Source organism: Martes martes, assembly GCF_963455335.1.
Source record: "Martes martes genome assembly, contig: scaffold_81, whole genome shotgun sequence".
Taxonomy (NCBI): Eukaryota; Metazoa; Chordata; class Mammalia; order Carnivora; family Mustelidae; genus Martes; species Martes martes.
Window position 1 is genome coordinate 326,734 of NW_027666271.1, and position 13,629 is coordinate 340,362.

Sequence of the window (13,629 nt, forward strand, 5' to 3'; positions counted from 1 at the left end):
TCAGTACAGAGCCTGATGCAGGGCTCAGTCTCAACAATTCTGAGATCATGACCTGAACCAAAGTCAAGATCAGATCCTTAACTGACTGAGCCACCCAGGTGCCCCACAATTGGAATTTTTCAAATGAAGTTCACGTATATCTACCATGCCATCACTTGAATGATTGATGACTAAGATGGTCTTTAAGTAGCAGCTGGTTTCCATTGTGTATCATTGTTATTAAAATATCCATTTCAATCAATGTACATAGGTTTATGGTTTTGAAAGTATATTCATGGTTTTACTAAGGTAGACAAAGGTAGCATAGGCTCATGGTAAATGAGGCCTCAATCTTGTTCTTTTATTTGGTTTCCTTATTGTCTTGCTCTCTTCCCTTCTAATTTGAGGACTTTCTTTAGTGTTATGCTTGGTTGCCTTTCTTTTTCTTTTTTGTATATTATAGATTTTTGTGATCACAATGAAGTTCATATATAACATCCCATGCATATAGAAGTCTATTTTAAGTTGATGGTTACTTAAGTTTAAACACATTTTAAAAACACCACATTTTTCCACCCACCTTGTTTTATGTATTTGATGTCTTAGTTTACATCTTTTTATTTTGTGTATCCCTGAACTAATTACTGTAGATATAATTGTTGTTACTACTTTTGTCTTTTAACATTCATACTGGCTTTATAAAAGTGCTTGATCTATTACTTTTATTGTATGTTTGCTTTTACCAATAAAACTCTTTCTTTCATAATTTTCTTATTTCTAGTTATGGCCTTTTCTTTCTTTCTTCTTTCTTTCTTTCTATCTATTTTGGAGAGCAAGCGAGAGAGAACACAGATGGGAGGGGAGGGCCACAGAGAGAGGGAGAAGCAGACTCCCTGAGCATGGGGCCTGGTGTGGGGCTTGATCCTAGGAGGTCCCTTAATTAACCTGTCCTCATTTAAAAAATTCATTTATCTTTTTGTTTTTTGTCTTGGATGATTTCTGCTACCCTGTCGATCACTGATCTGTTCGTCTGCAGCTTTTAATCTGCTGTTGAGTCCCTCTTGTGTATTTCTCATTTTAGTTATTGTATTTTTCAGCTCTGATTCGTTCTTCTTTATATTTTCTCTTTGTTGAAGTTCTCACTGAATCCATGCATTCTTCTCCCAAGTTTGCTGAGCGTTTTTATGACCAGTACTTTGAACTCTTTATCAGATAGATCACTTATCTCTGTTTCATTTAGTTATTGTTCTGAAGTGTCGTATTGTTCTTTCATTTGGAACATATTCCTCTATCTCCTCATTTTGTCTGACTTCCTGAGTTTATTTCTGCAATTGTTCTTTTCAACTTTTTCCCTCTTTAAAGTATGTTGCTTTGAACAATGAATGTTAGGTATCAAGTCAAGGAAGAAGAAACCCTTTCTAAGTATTGTCTGATCATTTTTCTTGTTGGAACTGTGGTGGAGTAGGTGGCAGATGACATTGCTCTTCTTTTTCTGAGTTGAGGACACAGGAGTCAGGCAGTTGGAGATAAGCCTAGTGACTTTAATACATACTAGCAAATTGGAGGATGTGGCTTAGGTATGTAGCCACAGCAAACTTCCTAATGCTTTATTCCAAATTAGGCACTTCCACACACAGTTGTAAATGGAAGGAAGAGGTGTTTGATGCCCAACCCACAAAGATGAAAGCAGACCTCAATTCATGTTACTATGGCAGGCATAGCTTTTCAGAGAAGAGATCTGGAAGCACATAGGCACTGCTGAGTGCCTTCTCCCAAATTCACCCACTAGGTAAATCTCCTTTCCTGTCACGAAGAAGGCAGAGAAATGTTCTCACATGGAAATGAAGATTTACCTGTAATTTCTGAGTGAATTTAATTTATAATTAAAGTTAATTGTGTCTTTTGTACATATGAACTAATGGAGAGGCTAGATGGCAAAGAGAAATCTGTTCAGTGTTTTAAATTTTGCTATAAATAACTCACAACATAGGTAACTCATTTGTTGATTGATTTTGATAAACCAAGTTTTATTTGAAGGAAATGAATAATTCTTTCAAGGAAGAATTTCCTCAGGGTCAGGTTCTTTGGTTCAACTAACGATTTTCTCCTTCAAGTTCCCTGTCCCTTCAAGTTAAAAAAAAAAATTGTGCTTATAAATTGAGTATATTGACTGTTACTAATAGGAGTTAAGATAACTTCTCTTCCTTTATTTTTGTTCATGACTATAAAAATTTATAGTTTAGTTAGAAAGCTGTTTTCTGCCTAATGCCTTAACTTTATTGAGCCACATGACAAAGTTTTATGTATTCATTTCCTCTGAGTTCTAGTTAAAAATGCATGTATTTTTCCTGAATATGAGGAAGTAACTGGCATAAAACTCTAGGCTCAGTAAGACCTAAAACACATTCCTGGCCTGCAACTAGGTGGTTTTTTGACCTCAGACAAACTACAATCTCTCAGAGGCCTTTTTGTCTCTTATGTAAAATTAGGGACTTTGACTAAGTTAGTGACTTTTATACCTCTGGGGAAATATTTTTTTTCCAAAGAATAGAAATTAACTTTTTTTTAAAAATTAAACTGTATTATATAAGACAGAGACAAGTAGAGCTGTTTAGCTAAAAGAGAGATGAGACTACACCTGTAGACTTCCTTGTCCCTCAATCCTGCTGTGTCCCAGTGGAACCTTAGATTTCTATGAGCCATAGTTTGAAAACTAACAGTTATGAGAAAATCCTTCTAGATAATAATTCTTTGAATTAAAATTTGCTGATACCTTGCACATTGCTTTTCTGTGTATAGTTTTCTTACCCTCCTAATTTTTTGATAAATGGAAAAGTATAAATAAAATTGCAAATGCGTTCTCCTTATTAGTGGACGTCAAGCTATTTCTACCATCTAAACACAGTTCTCACCTGGAAATAAAGGTCACAGAAATAAATATTTAGGAAAAGTTTTGGGAAGATAGTAACATTACATTGGTAATTCCTTAAGTCATGTCATATAAAAAAGTGTTTTATATTTTACATAGTATTTATTAATGGTGTTATAAAATTGCTTCAACAAAAGTTTCTCCCATCAAGTGGTATTGAGTTATTAGTTTTACAAGGCTGCCTAGTAATGTTGTCAGATTATTAATTTTATAAGGCCTGAATATAATGTTATTGTCAAAAAGTGTTATGATCCCTCAAAAAATTAAAAATAGAAATGCAGTACCATGTGCCATTCAGTAATTACACTACTGGGTATTTATCCAAAGAAAATGAAAACACTAATTTGAAAAGTTATATGCACCCCTATGTTTTTTGAAACATTGTTTACAATAACCAAAGTATGGAAGCAACCTCAGTGTCCATCAATAGATGAATAGATAAAGAAGATGTGTGATACATACACAATGAAATATTTATTCAGCTATAAAAAAGAATGGGATCTTGCCATTTGTGACAACATTGATAGACCTAGTATTATGCTAAGTGAAATAACGCAGAGAAAGGCATATACCATATGATTTCACTTCTGCATGGAATCTAAAAAACTAAACTACTAATAGCCTACTGGTGACTGGAAGGCTTACTGATAACATAAATAGTTCATTAACACAGGTTTTGTACATTACATGTATTACATACTATATTCTCACAATAAAGCTAGAGAAAAAAATGTTAATGAGAAAAACACAAGAGAAAATACACTAAAGTACGGTATCAAAAAAAGTCCATGTCTAAGTAGAGTAGACCTGCATCATTCAAACCCACGTTGGTCAAGGGTCAGCTGTATATTACAAATATTCCCATCTAGAATTTTCTTACTTAGACCTTTCTCATGAAAGGTATCCTCTCACTGAATGCCCAAAATGGGGTCTAATGTAGGGTACTGAGGGTTGCCTGGGTGGCTTAGTTGGTTAAGTGACTGCCTTCAGCTTAGCTCATGATTCCTGGGTCCTGGGATAGAGCCCCACTTCAGGCTGTCTGCTAAGTGGGGAGTCTGCTACTTCCTCTGTCTCTGCCTCTTCCCCCACCCATGCTCTCTATTTCTCATTCTGTCTCAAATAAATAAGTCAATAAAATTGCTGGTATAAACGTTGGGGTTCAGGTGCCCCTTTGGATCAATATATTTATATCTTTGGGGTAAATCCATAGTAGTGCAATTGCCGGGTCGTTGGGTAGCTCTATTTTCAGCTCTTTGAGGAACCACCCTACTGTTTTCCAGAGTGGCTGCACCAGCTTACATTCCCACCAACAGTGTAAGAGGGTTCTGCTTTCTCTGCATGCCTGACAACATCTGTTGTTTCCTGACTGGTTCATTTTAGCCATTCTGACAGGTGTGAGGTGATATCTCATTGTGCTTTTGTATTTATTTCCCTGATGCCAAGTGATGTTGAGCATTTTTTTCACGTCTGTTGCCCATTTGTGTGTCTTTTTTGGAGAAATGTCTGTTCATTTCTTCTACCCATTTCTTGACTGGATTGTTTGTTCTTTGGGCGTTGAGTTTGATAAGTTCTTTATAGATTTTGGATACTAGCCCCTTATCTGATATGTCAATTGCAAATACCATTTTCCATTCTGTAGGTCATCTTTTAGTGTTGTCAGTTCCTTTTGTTGCTATGCAAAACCTCTTTATCTTGATGAAGTCTTTATTTCCCTTGCCTTTGGAGACATGTCTAGCAAGAAGTTGTTTTGGCCAAAGTCAGAGAGAATACAACCTGTGTTCTGTTCTAGGATTTTGATGGGTTCCTGTCTCACATGTAGGTCTTATATCCATTTTGAATCTTATTTTTGTGTGCGGTGTAAGAAGATGGTCCAGTTTAATTCTTCTTGCTTGTGGCTGTCCAGTTTTCCCAACACCATTTATTGGAATGACTATCTTTTGTTGCATTGGACATTCTTTCCTGCTTTGTCCCAGATTAGTTGACCATAGCGTTGAGGGTCCATTTCTGGGCTCTCTATTCTGTTCCATGGATCTCTGTGTGTGTTTTTGTGCCAATACCATACTGTCTTGATGATGAGAGCTTTGTCATAGAGCTTGAAGTCCGGAATTGTGATGCCACCAGCTTTGGTTTTCTTTTTCAACATTCCTTTGGCTATTTGAGGTCTTTCCTGGTTCCATACAAATCTTAGGATTATTTGTACCAGCTCTGAAAAAATGTTGATGGTATTTTGATAGGGATTGTGTTGAATGTATAGATTGCTCTGGGAAGCATAGACATTTTAACTGTATTTGTTCTTCCAATCCATGAGCATGGAAGGTTTTTCCCTTTCTTTGGGTCTTCCTCAGTTTCTCTCATAAGTGTTCTATAGTTTTCAGAGTGCTGATCCCTTGCCTCTTTGGTTGGGTTTATTCCTAGGTATCTTAATGGTTTTTGATGCAATTGTAAATGGGTTTGACTCCTTAATTTCTCTTTCTTCTATCTCATTGTTGGTGTATACAGATGCAACTGATTTCTGTGCATTGGTTTTATATCCTGCCACTTTGCTGAATTCCTGTAGGACTTCTAACAATTTTAGGGTGGAGTCTTTTGGGTTTTCCATGTAGAGTATCACATCATCTGCAAAGAGTGAGAGTTTGACTTCTTGCTAATTTAGATGCCTTTATATCTTTTTGTTGTCTGATTGCTGAGGCTAGGACTTCTAGTACTATGTTGAGCAACAGTGGTGGGAGTAGCTATCCCTGCCGTGTTCCTGACCCAGGGGGTAAAGCTTTCAGTTTTTCCCCATTGAAAATGATACTCACTGTGGGCTTTTATGATATTGAGGTATGTTCCCTCTATCCCTCCACCATGGAGAGTGTTAATCAAGAAGGGATGTTGTACTTTGTCAGATGGTTTTTCTGCATCTATTGAGAGTATCATATGGTTCTTGTCCTTTCTTTTATTAACGTATTGTGTCACACTGATTGATTTGCAGATGTTAAACCTCCCTTGCAGACCAGGAATAAATCCCACGTGGTCATGGTGAATAATCCTTTTAATGTACTGTTGGATCCTGTTGGCTAGTGTCTTGGTGAGAATTTTTGCATCTGTAGTCATCAGCAGTATTGGTCTGTAATTCTCCTTTTTGTGGAGTCTTTGTCTGGTTTTGGGATCAAGGTAATGCTGGCCTCATAGAGAGAGTTTGGAAGTTTTCCGTCCATTTTTATTTTTGGAGACAGCTTCAGAAGAATAGATGTTAATTCCTTTTTTCAATGTTTGGTCGAACTCTCCAGGGAAGCCATCTGGCCCTGGAGTTTTCTTTGTTGGGAGATTTTTGATGACTGCTTCAGTTTCCTTGCTGGTTATGGGTCTGTTCAAGTTTTTCTGTTACCATTTCTTCCAGGTTGCCTAATTTGTTGGCAAATAGCTGTTCATTATACATTCTTAAAATTGTTTGTGTTTCCTTGGTGTTGGTTGTGATCTCTCTTCTTTCATTCATGATTTTATTAATTTGGGTCCTTTCTCTTTTCTTTTTGCAAAGTCTGGCCGGGGGTTTATCGATCCTATTCCTTCTTTCAAAGAGCCAGCTCCTAGTTTTGTTGCTGTGTTCTACTGTACTTTCGGTTTCTATTTCATTGATTTCTGCTCTGGTCATTATTAATTCTCTTCTCCTGCTGGATTTAGGCTTTCTTTGCTGTTGTTTCTCCAGGTCCTTTAGGGGGAAGGTTAGGTGGTGTATTTAGGACCTTTCTTGTTTCTTGAGAAAGGCTTGTATTGCTCTATACTTCCCTCTTCGGGACTGCCTTGGCTGCATCCCAAAGATTTTGAAGGGTTGTGTTTTCATTTTCCTTTGTTTCCATGAATTCTTTTACTTGCTTGTTAATTTCCTGGTTGGCCCATTCATTCTTTAGTCGGATGCTCTTTAGCCTCCGTGTATTTGAGTTCTTCCCAAATTTCCTCTTGTGATCGAGTTCAAGTTTGAAGGGACTGTGGTCTGGAAATACGGAGGGAATGATCCCAAACTTTTGGTACCGGTTGAGACCTGATTTGTGACCCAGTATGTGATCTCTTCTGGAGAAAGTTCCATGTGCCCTGGAGAAGAATATGTATTCTGCGGCTTTGGGATAGAGTGCTCTGAATACATCTGTGAAGTCCATCTGGTCCACTGTGTCATTCAAAGCCCTTGTGTCCTTGTTGATCTTCTGCTTAGATGACCTGTCCATTGCAGTGAGTGAAGTGTAAAAGTCCCCTACTATTTATTGTATCATGCTCGATGTGTTTCATTAATTTTGTTATTAGTTGGCTTATGTAATTGGCTGCTCCCATGTTAGAGGCATAAACCTTGACAATTGTTAGATCTTCTTTTTGGAGAGACCCTTTAATTATGACAGTGTCTTTCCAAATCTCTTACGACGGCCTTTGGCTCAAAATCTAATTTGTCTGATAGAAGGATTGCCACCCTGGTTTTCTTTTGATGTCCATTAGCATGGTAAATGGTTTTTCCACCCCCTCACTTTCAATCTGGAAGTGTCCTTGGGTCTAAAACGAGTCTCTTGCAGATAGCATATTGATGGGTCTTGCTTTTTTATCCAATGATACCCTATGTCTTTTGCTTGGGGAATGTGGCCCATTGACTTTCAGGGTAACTATCGAAAGATATGAATCAAGTGCCATTGTATTACCTGTAATGTCATTGTTTCTGTATATTGTCTCGGTTCCTTTCTAGTCTATCTCACTTTGGGGCTCTCTCTTTGCTTAAAGGATCCCCTTTAGTATTTCTTGCAGGGCTGGTTTGGTGGTCACAATTTTTTTAGTTTCTGTTTGTCCTGGAAATTCTTTATCTCCCCTTCTATTTTGAATGACAGCCTTGCTGAATAAAGTATTCCTGGCTGCATATTGTTCTGGTTTAGCACCCTGACTGTACCATGCCAGTCCTTTCTGGCATGTCCTGAGCTGCTTTCTGGATTTTTCTCTTTGTCTCTGAAATTTGCAAGCTTCACTACTATATGTCGAGGTGTTGGCCTATTCTTATTGACGTTGAAGGGGGTTCTCTCTGCCTCTTGGATTTGAATGCCTTTTTCCTTCCCCGGATTACAGAGGTTCTCTGCTATAATTTCTCAGATATACCTTCTGCCACACCTCCTTTCCTCCTCTTCTGGGATTCCAGTTATTCTAATATTGTTTTGCTTTATGGTATCACTTATGTCTTGAATTCTCCCCTCGTGATCCAATAATTGTTTATCTCTCTTTTTTCTCAACTTCTTTATTCTCCATCATTTTGTCTTCTATGTCACTACTTCTCCTTTCTGTGTCATTTAGTCTAGCAGTTAGAGCCTCCAATTTCTAAAATTTGAAATAGTTAATATTTATTAGTTAATTACAGCTCAGTAAGTCTGTAAAAGATAAGTAGTGTTTTATTTCACCATTACCCATTATGTACGTGATGAATTTTTTAAAATTTCTATTCAATTAGCTGATACATGATATATCAGTTTCAGATATAGTGTTCAGTTAACCATCAGTTGTATATAATACCCAGTGCTCTACACATCACGTGCCCTCCTTCATGCCCATCACCCAGTTACCCCACCCCATCCCACCTCCTCTTCAGCAAACATCTGTTTTTTTCCTATAGTTAAGAGTCTCTCGTGATTTGTCTCCCTCTTTGATTTCTTCTATTTAATGTTCCCTCCCTTCCCTTATGATTCTATGCACTGTTTCTTACATTCCCCATATGTATGAAACAATATGATAATTGTCTTTCTATGATTGACTTATTTATCTCAGTATAGTGCCCTCCGTTTCCATCCACATCAGTGTAAATGGTAAGAGTTCATCCTTTTTGATGGCTTCATAATATTCTATTGTATTTATATATACACCACATCTTCTTTATCCATTCATCTGTTGATGGACATTTGGGCTGTTTCCACAGTTTGGCTATTGTGGAGATTGCTTCTATAAACATTGGTGTCCAGGTGCCCCTTCAGATCAGTATGTTTGCATCTTTGGGGTAAATACCTTGCAGTAGAATTCCTAGGTCATATTTTTAACTTCTTGAGGAACCTCCAAACTGTTTCCGGAGGTAGAGCCTCCATTTTTTTTTTATTGCATCTCCTTAATAACCTTTTGATTTCAACTTGGTAATATTTTTGTTCTTTTATTTCTGCGGAAAGGGATTCTCCAGTGTCTTTTGTGCTTTGTTCAAGCCCAGCTAGTATTTTTATAGTTGTTATTCCAAACTCTAATTCTGCCATCTTACTTATATCCATACTGATTAGGTCCCTGCCAGTCAGTAGTACCTCCTGTTCTCTTATTTCAGGTGAGTTTTTCCATCTAGTCATTCTGTCTAGAGAAGAATAGAAAATGAGAGAACAAAATACTAAAATAACAAAAACAACCCCAGAGAAATATAATCTTAAACCGATGAGAAGAGACCAGAAACCAAAATAAATAAATAAATAAAAGAAAAATTTAAAAAGAGAGAGAATATAATCGGACAGGTGTTGAGAACAGAGCAATACACTAGATTCTGGGTATATTTTGGTCTGTTTGCTGGAGGGAACTACATCCCAAAATTGTAAAGAAAGAAGAAAATAACGTTAAACACTATGAAAGGATAGAATGTAACTATAAAAATTGAAATTAAAAAAGTTTAAAAAACCTGAGATGATAAAATGAGAAATTGGTTGAAATGGAAAAAGAAAAAGAAAATTAAACTTGAAAGGTTAAGGAGCCATGAGTCCTATATAGTATTTTCCCCCAGCACTAGAGTTTTTCAGTTCTCTGTGATTGGTTAAACTTGATTCTAGGGGGAAGTTGCTGCTGATTTTCTGGAGGAGGGGCCTGTTGAGCTTGAGCTGATTCTCAGAGGTATTTGCCCTGGTGGTATTGCACTGCCCTTGCGAGGGGGCCAGGCTAAGTAAGGGCTTCCAGATCCCTCTTTGTGGCTTTTGCAGTGCTTGAGAGGATTAGAATGAAAATGTGAGCCTCCCAGTGTCCAGCCCAGAGCTGAAAGCGGGCACCCTCCACTCTTCAGTGTGCCCTCACAGCAAAGCTGTCAATCACTCTTGTCTCCCTGGTTTCTGTATGCACTCTGTATACGCCCAGCCTTTGAACATTTTTATTTCAGCCATGCAACCCCCTTTGGAGTTTCCAAACTTTGCAGTCTCCTGTGGCATGCATTCATGCCGCTCCTCCAGGGGGAGGGAGGGAGGTTTTGCCCTGGATTTTCTGTGTGTTGGGCCCCTGCTCTAAGAGCCGTTACCCAATGGGATGGGGTTTGTGGTTAATGGCAACACTGAGCTGAAAGCCCCCTCCTCTGCTCTTTGATTGCAGCTGGCTTCCCTGCTGAAACACCTGGGAACTCTCCCATACTCAGGCACCCCATTCTTTCTGTGACCTCGGGGATCCTGAGATCTGGCAGTTCTACCTAGGATTCCGACCTACTTCTCCACCTGAGTGCTTTTCAAGCAGGGATGTCCCTCACCAGATTGGACTTATAAAAGTTCCAGTTTGCACGCCACTGCTATATCACTTTCTGATAAGCGGTTTATGCCCCCCACCCCACCAAGAGTTTATCTTCCCATATATCATCTTGGATTCATTTCTCCACGCCACACCTCCTACCTTGCAGGACGTGGTCACTTTTCTATTTGTAGAATTATAACAGTTCTTTTCTTAGATCTCAGGTTGAGTTCACAGGTGTTCAGAATGATTTGAAACCTCTAGCTGAATTCCAGGGACTGGACAAAACTATGGTCCCCTATGGCTCTGCCATATTCCTCTTCTTCCAGAAATTTTGTATATTTAATAGACCAATATTAATTGTACTTTTTATCAGATTTATCTAAATAGCATTACATGTATTTCTTCTGTTACCTAAGATTAAAATAAGTAGGGATTTATTTTATTTATGTGATTATCTTTCTATTTAAGCAATCCCTAACTTAGTTTTATTCTCTAATAGTGGTTTTATATGAAATTTTTTAAATTAATTTCTTTTCAGTATAACAGGATTCATTGTCTATGCACCACACCCAGTGCTCCATGCAATTTGTGCCCTCCATAATACCCACCACCTGGGTACCCCAACCTCCCACCCCCCGCCCCTTCAAAACCATCGGATTGTTTTTCAGAGTCTGTAGTCTCTCATGGTTCATCTCCACTTCCAATTTCCCTCAACTCCCTTCTTCTCTTGAGAGTCAATTATCATATGGTTTCACTTATTTGTGGAGCATAACAACATGGAGGACATAATAGTGTTATTTTAAGTTCACACTTCATAAGGTATATATAATTCCTACAATAATGTCTCTTGTTTAACTTGAACATTGTAAATAATATTTTACTTATTTCAGATGCAGCAGGAGTTGGAAAAAAATATAGCTAGAGAAGTAGAGGAAGGTATGTTGCCAAATTTCTGAATTAAGATGGTCATTGATTTCTGAAATAGACTATGAATGGTAAATGGCATTGCTTTCCATCGTTTGGATAATAGGTAGTATGTTAAAATTTTTAATATATATCTAATAAAATGTAAAATATAAACATAATGAGAAATATACTTATTCCTCATTTAGTCATTGTGTTTCAGACTTTAAAAAAGAAAATCTCCAAATGCCTATTTATCTGTTATTTCAAGCTGTAATCTTCCTTCACTTCTGCCATCCCTTTGGAACTGTCAACCTGAATATGTGGGCTTTCTCAAATCCTTGTTTCTGCTAATGATATGCCCCCCCCCCCAAAAAAAACAGTCTTGTCTTAGGTAATACTTAGTTAAGCAATTATAGTTCAAATAGCTGTCACTTGACAGGTGACATTTAAATCTTCAGTCATTGATTTTCTCATTGATTTACCTTTTGCCCTTGGGTAAAATTCCAAGCTCCGTACATGGAATAAAAACACCCAAATCAGTTTGGTTCTAGCCAGATTTTTCAAACTTTCTCTATCACTAACATTTACCCTACTCTGCTGCTTTGCTCTCGCACCTCTTCAGCGTCGACTACTTGCAATTCCACAAGTGTTGTTCCTCACTCTCTGTGTATGTTCTTTGTATATGCATCTTCCCTCTACCTGGCACACTTCTTCCCTGTCCTTCAGGTATCAACTTACATATACCCTCCACCAAAAAGCAGACAATATTGATAGAAAACTAGCATTTTCCTTCTGTGTTCTTATGTTCAACTCTGAAAGTTGCCTGTTTGATTTTTCAGTCTGTCGTATATGATTGTTCATGGGTGGGCTCTGTTATCTTGTAATGAGGAAAACAGAAGCTCTGATATTTTTCCACAATAGCAATTACCTCAGTGGGCAACCATGAGCAAAATGCATTTAAAAGTAATCTTGTATTTTATATTGTAGTTGTATTAGATATTTTTCGTTCTTCATAACACTCATAAGGCTTCAACTTTGTTTTTTTACTAACTTTTAGTTAAGAATGAAGTATTGTAGATAAAGACTAATTTTTTTTCCTTTTCAGCTGCTGCTGAATTTGAATCACACTCATCTGTTGGGGCCACCTCTTTAGAATCTACTTTTGAAAGACATTCAAATTAGGATGATGTACTGAAATCATACAGAGATTACTCACAGTTTCTGAAGAAAAAGTATAGCATCTGAAAGATAAATAGTAAAAATTTATTTACTGGATGTTTATACAACATTTTAATTGTTTCCTATTAAATGGATGATATGTAAAAATCTTTATTAAAGGAATATATTTTTGGATCATGTGTGTAATGAACGTTTATATAATATTTTAAGCTATGTTTCTTGGCAGCTAATTAACTTTTAAGCAGATTTTTTATGTGGAAATCAGCATTATGGGTTTTACATGCTCCAGGCTGCCCAAATACCAGCTTTCTAAACAGCACCCAACCAACCAAGTTTTCATGAACACTTCAGTTATGTTAATTGATAACTTTTTGGTATTTCCCAATTTTTATTACTACATATGAACCTAGAGATTTAGACAGACATTATTTTGATATATTGCTGCTAAGTTTATTGTCAATGTTTGCATGTATTCTAATTTTTATAGTGCCATAAAACCTATGTATGATTTTAGTTTTAAATACTGATTCTGGGGCGCCTGGGTGGCGCAGTGGGTTGGGCCCCTGCCTTCAGCTCAGATCATGGTTTCATGATCCTGGGATCGAGTCCCACATCAGGGTCTCTGCTCAGCGGGGAGCCTGCTTCCATCTCTCTCTCCATCTACCTCTCTGCCTACTTGTGATCTCTCTCTCTCTGTCAAATAGATAAATAAAATCTTTTCAAAAAATAAAATAAATGGATAAATAAATAAATAGTGATTCATAGCTCTTCCCTCATGGTGAAATAAGATTTGCCTAAGGCTTTTCACCTTTTCTGTTTATTTTTTATTTACTTTTTGAGAACAGTCTTAACATTAGAAGAAAAAAAAGAACTTTTACCCCAGAACCATTTGCAAGACAATTGTTAAATTATGCCTGATTCTCATAGCATTTATATCCTACAAGTCAGTACATTCCACATAACTACGGTACAACCTTGACAATCAGACAATTAATTCTAATACAGTTGACCTTTAAATAATGCAGGGGTTAAGGGCACTGACCCTTTGCAGTCAAAAATATGTGAATAACTTTTGACTCCCCAAGAGTACTGTTGACCAGAAAACTTACTTGTACAAAAACAGTTAATTAACCTGTGTACTATATTTTTACGATAAAGTAAGCTAGAGAAAAGAAAATGTTATTAAA

The 13,629-nt window shown here is 37.2% G+C and overlaps 1 protein-coding gene across 1 annotated transcript in view; it reads left to right on the plus strand.

Annotated features, from left to right (window-relative positions):
- Window positions 1–12,949, plus strand: part of LOC308338100 (ankyrin repeat domain-containing protein 26-like) — a 317,834-nt gene extending 304,885 nt beyond the window's left edge. The window contains exons 53-54 of the mRNA XM_080831659.1: window positions 11,248–11,293; window positions 12,369–12,949. Of these exons, the coding sequence (XP_080687785.1) occupies window positions 11,248–11,293; window positions 12,369–12,445 (123 nt within the window). The 3' untranslated portion in view covers window positions 12,446–12,949. The remainder of the gene's footprint in view (window positions 1–11,247; window positions 11,294–12,368) is intronic.
- Window positions 12,950–13,629: the final 680 nt, after the last annotated feature.